Source organism: Neocloeon triangulifer, unplaced genomic scaffold (assembly GCF_031216515.1).
Source record: "Neocloeon triangulifer isolate White Clay Creek 2 clone unplaced genomic scaffold, ASM3121651v1 ptg000014l, whole genome shotgun sequence".
Taxonomy (NCBI): domain Eukaryota; kingdom Metazoa; phylum Arthropoda; class Insecta; order Ephemeroptera; family Baetidae; genus Neocloeon; species Neocloeon triangulifer.
This window is the reverse complement of record NW_026775556.1, coordinates 26,140,998-26,151,346: the sequence shown is the minus strand read 5'-3', so window position 1 is coordinate 26,151,346 and position 10,349 is coordinate 26,140,998. Positions and strand designations below refer to the sequence as shown.

The 10,349-nt window shown below is 37.2% G+C and overlaps 4 protein-coding genes across 4 annotated transcripts in view; 2 read left to right on the top strand and 2 right to left on the bottom strand.

The window, feature by feature from the left end:
* The first annotated feature begins 347 nt into the window (after positions 1-347).
* On the top strand, positions 348-1,168 carry LOC132200360 (NTF2-related export protein). Its single transcript, XM_059625767.1, has 2 exons — positions 348-509; positions 565-1,168. Exons 1-2 carry the CDS (start codon positions 501-503, stop codon positions 961-963), a joined length of 408 nt encoding a protein of 135 aa, XP_059481750.1. The 5' UTR covers positions 348-500; the 3' UTR covers positions 964-1,168.
* Positions 1,106-6,836, bottom strand: LOC132200350 (uncharacterized). Its single transcript, XM_059625754.1, has 14 exons — positions 6,449-6,836; positions 6,139-6,349; positions 5,731-6,084; positions 5,407-5,561; positions 5,166-5,343; positions 4,783-5,114; positions 4,535-4,727; positions 3,859-4,058; positions 3,517-3,727; positions 3,110-3,463; positions 2,126-2,280; positions 1,879-2,056; positions 1,483-1,814; positions 1,106-1,433 (listed from the first exon to the last, which is right to left on the bottom strand). Exons 1-14 carry the CDS (start codon positions 6,647-6,649, stop codon positions 1,164-1,166), a joined length of 3,324 nt encoding a protein of 1,107 aa, XP_059481737.1. The 5' UTR covers positions 6,650-6,836; the 3' UTR covers positions 1,106-1,163.
* Positions 2,558-10,349, top strand: part of LOC132200356 (protein Cep78 homolog) — a 26,378-nt gene continuing 18,586 nt past the window's right edge. The window contains exons 1-2 of the mRNA XM_059625763.1: positions 2,558-2,570; positions 2,802-2,890. The gene's annotated coding sequence lies outside the window, so the exon portion shown is untranslated. The remainder of the gene's footprint in view (positions 2,571-2,801; positions 2,891-10,349) is intronic.
* On the bottom strand, positions 6,977-10,259 carry LOC132200352 (uncharacterized). Its single transcript, XM_059625756.1, has 7 exons — positions 9,851-10,259; positions 9,445-9,655; positions 9,037-9,390; positions 8,655-8,809; positions 8,413-8,590; positions 7,942-8,273; positions 6,977-7,849 (listed from the first exon to the last, which is right to left on the bottom strand). Exons 1-7 carry the CDS (start codon positions 10,049-10,051, stop codon positions 7,577-7,579), a joined length of 1,704 nt encoding a protein of 567 aa, XP_059481739.1. The 5' UTR covers positions 10,052-10,259; the 3' UTR covers positions 6,977-7,576.

Sequence of the window (10,349 nt, the reverse complement as noted above, 5' to 3'; positions counted from 1 at the left end):
CCGCAGTGCTTGCATTCACAATCTATTGTCGCTTGAGAATGAAAATTTTTATTCTTACAAAATAAATAGTGGTACCCGTGACAGGCAAATCTCGTAAACACTTGGCGATCACTGAACATTGCACATTGCCAATTTTTATTCTTCATAGTTTCTGTCTCGTAGAACTCATCACATATCTCAAGTTTGTTTAAATATTTAGACACACAAAATTTCTGGAATGCTTCTTGCACTTGTAAAAAGAATACAAAGTTATGTAAGCCACGTGTTCGGCCTCGCACAATTTGAACCTCATTGTGCTTCAACGCAGTAGTTACAAAACTATCCAAGAGATGGCGCTGAAGGCCTGACATTGCAACCCAGCAACGCTAGCAAAAAACTAGAAAGAAAACAAAAACAGCATAACAATTTGTCGTATTATGCCGGTGATCAAAATTAAACTTTTTCGTCACGCTTGAAATTATCAAAATTTAAATTAACTGCAAAATTTTCCGTCAATCATCATGAATCAAGTAAGTTTGCGCATAAAAAAATATACGATCATGTTGAAAATTTCAAAATTTCCAGTCGCAACGAGACAAAAATGACCAAGCGTGCAGAACGGCAGAGCAGTTTTCCGAGTTGTACTACGACTGCATGGACAAGAAGAGACACCTCATCAATAAACTGTACCTGGACACAGGTCTGCTGGTGTACAACGGCAACGGAATCAGCGGCAAAGACAATATTCAGAGTTTCTACGCCGAAATGCCTCCGACGAGCCACACCGTGTCCTCGTTGGACGCCCAGCCCATCAGCGAGTTTGCTGTCGGACAGCAAACCACACTGACCATTTTAATAGCTGGCAATGTCAAAATCGGTGACAGGAAACCAGCCTTTTTTGTGCAGGACTTCACAATCACAGCCCAAGAGGACAAGTGGAAAATTGTCAGTGATTGTTTCCGACTGCAAGAGCCGACAACTTAAAACTCTAAAGTGTTATTGGTTTACGAAATAACTATTCATAATTGAAATTTAAAAATACATATTCATAATTGAAGATCTTAAATTTTGAATTTTCTATCAGAAAATTTATCACTAATAATATTTAAGTAATATAAGGCAAAAGTAAGATAAAACTTATAATTTATATATTTTTGAATTGCATTATAAATGGTTTTGATTTCTCACATTTTCTTCAATTCATTTCGCAGAATTTTCCCGGCACTGCTTCTGGGAATCGCATTTACAAATTGCACTCCGCCTTTAAGTTGTTTGTAAGGAGCAACTTTGTCTTTGAGAAAGTCTTCGATTTGCTCTTGATTTACATTTGGATCATTTTTTACCACAAAAGCCTTCGGAACTTCTCCACTTTTGCCGTCAGCCACTCCAATCACTGCCACATCCGTTATTCCGGGAATTTTCCTCAGAACTTCTTCCAGTTCCGTCGGAGACACCTGGAATTTAATTTTTTAAATATGTTAATTAAAATATTATATTTTGTACTTGGAATCCTTTGACTTTGATAAGTTCCTTCATTCTGTCCACAATGAAAATGTACCCATCCTCATCAACGTACGCAACGTCTCCCGTCTTCAGCCACCCGTCCGGCGTCAAAGTTTCCTTCGTCGCTTTTTCATTGTTGAGATAGCCCTGCATGACGTTTGGTCCTTTGTACCACAACTCGCCAGTTTTACCCTGAGGAAGGCTATTTCCATTTTTGTCTGCAATTTTTATTTCAGACAATGGAATGTTCATTCCGCAGGAGCCGAATTTGTCGGGCTTCAGGGTTGTTGGGGACATTGCCGAGCAGCAAGAAACTTCAGTCATCCCATAACCTTATTTTTTATTTATAATTATTAAAAATTGTAATTTCATTTTTAACCCTAAAAATTATTTTACCATCTTTGAAGATGAAATCGGGGCTTTTGACTTTTTTCATGAGATCCTTCACAATTGACACGGCTACTGGGGCGGCTCCGTTCATTGCGACTCGCAATTCGTCCAGGTCTGCGGAGGTCAGGTCGTGCGATTTGCATAAAAATGCAACCAAAGGAGGCGCCAAGCACACTGTATTGGGCTGTGGATATTTTCATTTTATTTAAAAAAATTTTGAATTTCTAATTTTATTTCGTTTTGATTTCCTTACTTTGTACTTTTTCATCACTTGGACAAAACTGGAGGGTTCAAATCGCGGAAGGGAGATCAAGTGGTGACCTCGGAAAAGCGCCAAATTCATTATGCCGTTCAAGCCGTAAATGTGGAACATCGGAAGAATGGCGAGTTGCTTTGCTTGCGGATAACCTACGGCAATTTTATTATTAAATTGCATTAATTAATTAATTAGTGTCAAATAAATTGTAAATAATAATTTTTCCGCTATATGACAAATTCGTCAAAAAATTTAAAAAAATCCATTATACACGCGGCGCTAAAGTAGCAAGTGGGGTAACAAGTCGCACAAAGAAAAAAGAGGAGAGATCGAGAGGAATGCGACGGGAAACGGGAAGACAAGAGGCAACGCAAGCAGTTTCTGTAAAGATCGCGATCGATGTACATCAACAAGTTTGAGTCTGTCAAATTTCTCCAGTGGGGTAGAGTTGTTGTGGCTTGTGTGTTTCGTTTGATGACTGTTTTCGAGAAATTTATTATTTTTGCTGAATCCTAGATAGTGAGTTGCATGAAGTCAAAAAATGCAATGCTCAAAATGCCGATGGAATTGTGTGTTTTACTTTGCCAACAGTTGGTTTATTCCTTTAATAAGTGAATTTTCTCAAAATAAGTTTCTCACTTTTTCTTGTGGAAATTTCTATTTGCATAAATAGAACGAGGAAATCGTCGGAAATAGAAGAAGGCAATTGAATTATTGGATTACCTCGTGCAAGAGAGGACTTTTGGCTGAATCTGGATTTTGGTGAGTACCTTTTTTATTATTATTCGTTTTTTTCATTCGGAATATTTTTGAACATTTATTTTTTTTATTATAGCGACAAATCATGATTTCCAAGGACTAAAAATTAATTTTCTGAGATTTTTGTTTTACATTAAAAAATTATGAGCTGCATACACAGGATAATATTTACATGAGAATTAATTAAGAAAATATAAATCGAGAAATTAATTAATTTCCTACCTTCTCTGCCGGCGTTGACAAAAACCTCCGGATGATCACATTGGCACATATTGGTGACCAAATTCCTGTGGGTCAGCATGACCCCTTTAGGTTTGCCCGTGGTGCCACTTGAATAGGGCAGGGCCGCGAGGGAATCAGGGTCAGGTCGCTCAGGTTTCTTCGTCCCTTTAATAATCTTCTTGGTCAGGTTCTCGTAACCGAGACAACCTTCAGGTACATTTCCTTCTCCAGTTACAATCAAGTGACCTCCACCTGCAGGGGTCATCTGCAGGGCCTGTTTGACTTTGTCCAGGAGGTCGGGGGTGGTCACCACGGCGCGGACTTTGGCGTCGGTGAACTGATGGCTTAGCTCGGCTAAATTTTTGTTTTATTTTCCTGCAAAATATTTTATTGGGAACTTTTCATACTGGCTGTGTAAATTGGATTGGCCGTGCATGAAACGAGTCCGGCCGACGCTGCTCCCAGAAAGGTGATTGCGAATTCTGGCATGTTTGGCAAGACGATTCCAATCGAGTCCCCTGCTTTCAGGTCCAGGTCATTTGAAATGTTGATTCCGAAGGCGGAACTCGCACCCTGCGCTTGTCCGTAGGTGTAACTTTTTCCTTTTATGCCACAGGTCTAAATTAATATGAAGTTTAACAAAATAATTATTTAATTGAGTAAAAAGAAAATTTAAAGATAACTTAAAACATGAAAATTATTTTATATTTTTCTTATCTTTGAAGATTGTTTAAGATTTTTGAACCTACCAAGGCTGGTGAACTTTCCCATTTGTGGGCGTCTCGCCAGACAAACTCACTGACCGGACTGTCCGGTGGCTTTTGGACGGTCAAGTTTGACCTGAAGATGTGGGTGTCCGAGTCGTAGTCCACATTGCCAAGGGTCGTGCTGACATGTCGACTGACGCCTTTTGGTTTTATCCGCAAACCAAAAGACCTTCCGCTGCAGCCTAGCATTTTATTGAATCACTTCTCCGTTTGTTTACTGATGCTAATCTTTGCCTAGGGATATATTTTTAGAACAAACACTTAACAAATGACGATCAGAGGAATTTAACAGTTTGGCGCAAATAAATGCTGTATTGTCCGACTCCCATATTTATCTTTTTTGTATGGAGCACAAATAATAGAAAATTTAATTAAATTTCATTAAAAAAAAAAAAATGTGAATTTTATGGAATGGAAATTAAAATGTAAATTATTAGAAAGTGTTTTTTTTTAATTGGAAATTATATAATTTCAGTTTTAATATATTACAAAAATATTTATTAACAATAAAACTTTCTTAAAAATTTGAAAGTATATAAAACATTTAAATTGATTATTTAATAGAATGTATTTTTATTAAATTATTTTTTCTTGAGCTCATTTCGTAAAATTTTTCCAGCGCTACTCCTTGGAATTGCATTTACAAATTGCACTCCACCTTTGAGTTGTTTGTAGGGAGCAACTTTGTCTTTCAGGAAGTCCCCAATCTTCTCCTGATTTAAATCGAGATCATTTTTTACCACAAAGGCCTTCGGAACTTCTCCACTTTTGCCGTCAGCCACTCCAATCACTGCCACATCTGTTATTCCGGGAATTTTCCTCAGAACTTCTTCCAGTTCCGTCGGAGAGACCTGGAATTTTGATTTTAAATTTATAGAATGCTCATTTAAGTATTAAATTTTGTACTTGGAATCCTTTAACTTTGATGAGTTCCTTAATTCTGTCCACGATGAAAATGTACCCGTCCTCATCAACGTAGGCAACGTCTCCAGTCTTCAGCCACCCGTCCGACGTCAAAGTTTCCTTTGTTGCCTTTTCATTGTTGATATAGCCCTGCATGACGTTCGGTCCTTTGTACCACAACTCGCCAGTTTTGCCCTGAGGAAGACTTTTTCCATTTTCATCTGCAACTTTTATTTCAGTCAAAGGAATTGCTACTCCACAGGAGCCAAATTTATTCCTCCTGAGTGTCGTTGGGAAAGAGGCAGCACAGCAAGTAGCTTCAGTTAATCCGTAGCCTATTTAAAAAAATAATTTTATTACAAAAGTATTAAAATTTTTCCTCTCACCAAATTTAAATATAAAATCAGGGCTGTTGACCTTTTCAATAAAATATTTCGCGGTGGAAACTGGAATGGGTGCAGCTCCGTTAATCGCCAAACGCAATTCGTTGAGGTCTTCTGAGGTCAAATCGGGTGAGTTGCATAAAAATGCAACTAAGGGAGGCACCAAGCTTAGCGTGTTGGGCTGTATTAAAAATGAAAGCATCAAATCTAAGGTATATCTTAAAAATTTAAATATTTAAAATACTTTGTAATTTTTCATATCTTGGATAAAACTTGAGGGATCGAATCCTGGAAGAGAAATCAAGTGGTGGCCCCTGAATAATGACAAATTCATCACCGCGTGCAAACCATACATGTGGAACATCGGCAGTATGGCAAGTTGCTTTGCTTGGGGATAACCTGCACAACATTTAAATTAATAAAAAAAAAAATTTTTTTTAATAAAAATAATTATTGATATAAAAAAAAATACTATTAGGTATTTTTTGTTTAATTTTATGTTTTACATTTAAAATTTATTTTATTTATCATGGAAATTCCTGCAAATTTCTAAATATTAAATTCCAACCTGCTTTGCTAACGTTCAGAAAGACTTCTGGGTGATCCATTTGGCACAGATTGGTGACCAAATTCCTGTGGGTCAGCATGACCCCTTTAGGTTTGCCCGTGGTGCCACTTGAATAGGGCAGGGCCACGAGAGAATCAGGGTCAGGTCGCTCAGGTTTCTTCATCCCTTTAATACTCTTCTTGGTCAGGTTCTCGTAACCGAGACAACCTTCAGGAAAATTTTCTTCTCCAGTGACAATCAAGTGACCTCCGCCTGCAGGGGTCATCTGCAGGGCCTGTTTGACCTTATCCAGGAGGTCGGGGGTGGTCACCACGGCGCGGACTTTGGCGTCGGTGAACTGATGGCTTAGCTCGGCTAATTTTTTTAAATTATTGAAAAATAGAAAATTGAAAACAAACAAAAAATTACTTGCTGTGTGAATTGGATTGGCCGTGCATGAAACGAGTCCGGCCGACGCTGCTCCCAGAAATATGATTGCGAATTCTGGCATGTTGGGCAAGACGATTCCAATCGAGTCCCCTGCTTTCAAGTTCAGGTCGTTTGAAATGTTGATTCCGAAGGCGGAACTCGCACCCTGAGCTTGTCCATAGGTGTAACTTTTTCCTTTGAATCTACAAGTCTAACAATAAAAAATGAAATTTTATATATTTTTTTATGTAATAAATTAAATAGAAATCGGAATAAAAATAACATAATATTAAAATATATTTCAACTTACCAGTGCTGGCAAATTTTCCCATTTGTGGACGTCGCGCCAGACAAGCTCGCTGACGTTTTTTTCCGGAATCTGTACGGCCTGGTTCGACCTGAATGTATGGGTGTCCGAGTCGTAGTCTACATGGCCTAGGGAGGTGCTGACTAGTCGACTGATGTCTTTTGGTTTTAACCGAAATTTAAAATACTGTCTTTGGCCCAACATTGTGCCGCTGGTTTTAATCAAATGAGCGACAGAAATATACGCTCTTGCCCTACTTCCTCAACTCGATGTTTTCTTCATTCAGACGAGGGCATCAGCCTCGCCTAACATTTGGGGTCAAAAGTTAAATTTAACTTTTTTATATGTATTAATTTGATAACATAAAGTTACGCGGTGGCACTTTTATAATTTAATATACATAAAAACAAAAAACATTTTTTTACTATCTTGTTTAAGATAAAACACTCAAATACATAATGTTTTTTAGTTTTCATATATCATTTTATAAAGTATAAATATATTATTAATGTAATACTTCCTTTATATTTATATAGTTTTAAAGTGTGTATTTTTCATAAAAACAAAGATTTTAATCTTAACAAGAGTAAAGAATATCAGTTAAATCTCCTGAGTTTTTTTTTTTAAATAATAGCATATAGCACTATTTTTAATCCTGCCGACCTGCTAATAACAAGGTTATGCTGGAATGCTTTTTTTTTACATACTAATCGTGTTGTTTTACATATTATTTTCTCTCACTTTTCACAATAATTATTATTAATTTTAGGCTTACGATTGTAGTATTTCAAAATGTATATCAACTGTGAATATTTATATGGTTTGGAAAAAGGCTTTGATCATAGTTTGAATCATTTTTAATTAAACTTTGAGCAGAACAACTCTCGATAAAATATAGATTAAAAATTTTGGGTGCTTGAAGCGGGAAATTAGATAATGATCACATTATTAACATATTGCACAACATAGTTTTTGCAGAAGGGTTTCTTTTATCAAATATGATCAGCAATTATTCTGAAGAAAAAAACATTTACTTTTTTTAAATTTTTATCAAAATTATATCACAAACAATTCTGCGGTTTTCTTAAAAAATGAAATGATAGGGAATCGCAACGAGTTGCTTTGCTTAATTTATAATGACTTGAGCTCATTTCGCAAAATTTTTCCGGAGGGATTTCTGGGTATCACACTTACAAACTGGACACCACCTTTCAGTTGTTTGTAAGGCGCAACTTTGTCTTTTAAGAAATCCATCACTTCTTGTTCTGATAAACTGCTGTCGCTCTTTTTCACCAAGAAGGCCTTTGGCACTTCGCCAGATTTTTCATCGGCCACGCCAATCACAGCCGCGTCCAAAACGCCGGAGATTTTAACCAACTGTTCCTCCAATTCCGTAGGTGAAACCTTAATAATTGCGTTAAAAATTTTTAAATTTTTAATTCGTTCATTTTATGATGAGGTTAATTTTTTTTTCATAATTGTGATGTTTTTTTTACCTGAAATCCCTTGACCTTGATTAGTTCTTTCATCCTTCCAACGACAAAAATGTACCCTTCGTCGTCCACGTAGGCAATGTCTCCAGTCTTGAGCCACCCGTCCTCCGTGATGGTCTCTCTGGTGGCTTTTTCGTTGTTCAGGTACCCTTTCATCACGTTCTTTCCTCTGAACAGCAACTCGCCTGTTTTTCCCTGGGCAAGGGCGCGTCCGGTTTCGTCCGCGATTTTTACTTCGGACAGTGGAATATTCATTCCGCACGAGGCTATTTTTCCCGGTCGGAGCGTGGTTGGCGTCATTGAAGCACAACAGGACGTTTCCGTTAGTCCATAACCTAATTTTAAATTTTAATTAAATTAAATACAGTATAAAGTCCAATTTAAATTTAAAATTTATCACCATCGGAGAGCTGAAGAAATTACAAGAAAATTTAAAAACTTCGTTATTAATGGATTATGAATTTATTAAATTACCAGTTTTCAAAATGAATTCAGGATTGTTAATTTTTGTATTCAGTTGGTCGGCGATGGAAGTTGGCACAGCAGCTGATCCGTTCATTGCTATTTGCAGTCCTTTTAAATCTTCAGAGGTCAAGTCAGAAGTTTGACTTACAAAAGCGATCAGAGCCGGAGCCATGCAAACAGTGTTTGGCTTGAATTTTTTTTATACATATATATAAATCGATGGGGGAAAAATCAGTTAAATTAATTATTACATTGTACTTTTTGATGGTTTCCACGAAGGTTTGCGGCTCGAAACGTGGAAGGGTTATTAGGTGGTGTCCCCGGTACAGTGCGAGGTTCATAACTCCGTTTAGGCCGTAAATGTGGAACATGGGCAGAATTGAAAGGGCTTTTGCTTGCAGTTTGCCTGGAAAAACGATTGCCTTAAATTGTTGAAGTAGGTGAACTGCAATACCTTCAAGTCGTGCAGGTTGCATAATTTCGTTTTCGCAGAAATAAACACCATAAATTTGTATAAATTTTCACTTGAAGAAGAACGTAGAAAAAATATGTTTTTTTTTATATTTGTACTTATAAAATTGAGGTGGAAATAATATTTTAAATTGAATTTAGACAATTTTAATATAATATTACCTGGTTTGCTAACATTCACAAAAACTTCAGGGTGATTGATTTGGCAGAGATTGGTGACCAAATTCCTGTGAGTCAACATGACCCCTTTTGGTTTTCCGGTAGTTCCGCTAGAATAGGGAAGGCACGCGATCGAATCTGGGTCAGGTCGCTCAGGTATCCTTGCTCCCTTTGTGCTCTTTTTAATCAGGTTCTCGAAACTGATGCATCCGTCATGTGCATTTCCTTCGCCTGTGACAATCACGTGACCCCCACCGGCTGAGGTCATCTCCAGGGCCTGTTTGACCTTGTCCAGGAGTTCAGGGGTGGTCACCACCGCGCGAACTTTGGCGTCAGTAAACTGGTGACTCAATTCCGCTATTATATATAATTAATTAAATGCCATGAATTTATTTAATGAAAATTTAATACTCGGAGTGTAAATTGGATTGGCTGTGGTGGCGACCAGTCCAGCTGCAGCCAGGCCAAAATAAGTTGCAGGGAACTCGGGCATGTTGGGCAAAACAATCCCAACAGTTTCGCCCGTTTTCAGGTTCAAGTCATTGGCTAGGTTAATTCCGAACGCAGCGCTTGCGCCCTTCACTTGTCCATACGTATAATTTTTCCCAGTGATTCCACAAGTCTTTCAAATACAAACACAAAGAATTCAATTTAATATCAAATGAATATTATATAATATTTCTAATTTAAAAAAAATAAATAAGAATTTACGTGGAAACGATTCTATTTTCGTGTTAAATTTTTAGTCTACCTTCTTTTTGTTTTTCATTTTGCTCTGTTTCAGTTAATTAATATTAAAATTATTTAAAGTTATTACCAATGCTGGTTGATGTTCCCATTTTGCAATGTCCTGCCAGACAAACTCGCTGACGGTTTTGTCCGGAACTTCGACAGTAAGGTTGGACGTGAATATGTGCGTCTCAGAATCGTAACTCAAATTCACAAGAATGGTGCTGGCAGATCGAATTATAATCTGCCTGGCAGGGTTCAAAATTAATACGCGTTTTAGTTTGAGCATCGCGCACTTGTAGCTCTGTCAGGTTTCATGTACTTAATGTTTTGCTTTATATCTCACAAAAACTTGGAATTCGAGCTTCTTGTTATTTTATCTCACCATCAAAAACTCATACCCCGCCATACCCCTTTATCTTAATTAGCAAACATGGACTTGGAGTTCAAAGATTAAATGTTTCTGCAATTCGCCAGCTAGAATATTTTTTGTGCTTTCATAAAATCGCTTTTTTATTTTACTACGTATCTTATTCAGACAGCTAGTGATGGGTGGCTTTTTTATCAATTAAAGTATATGTCCGTCT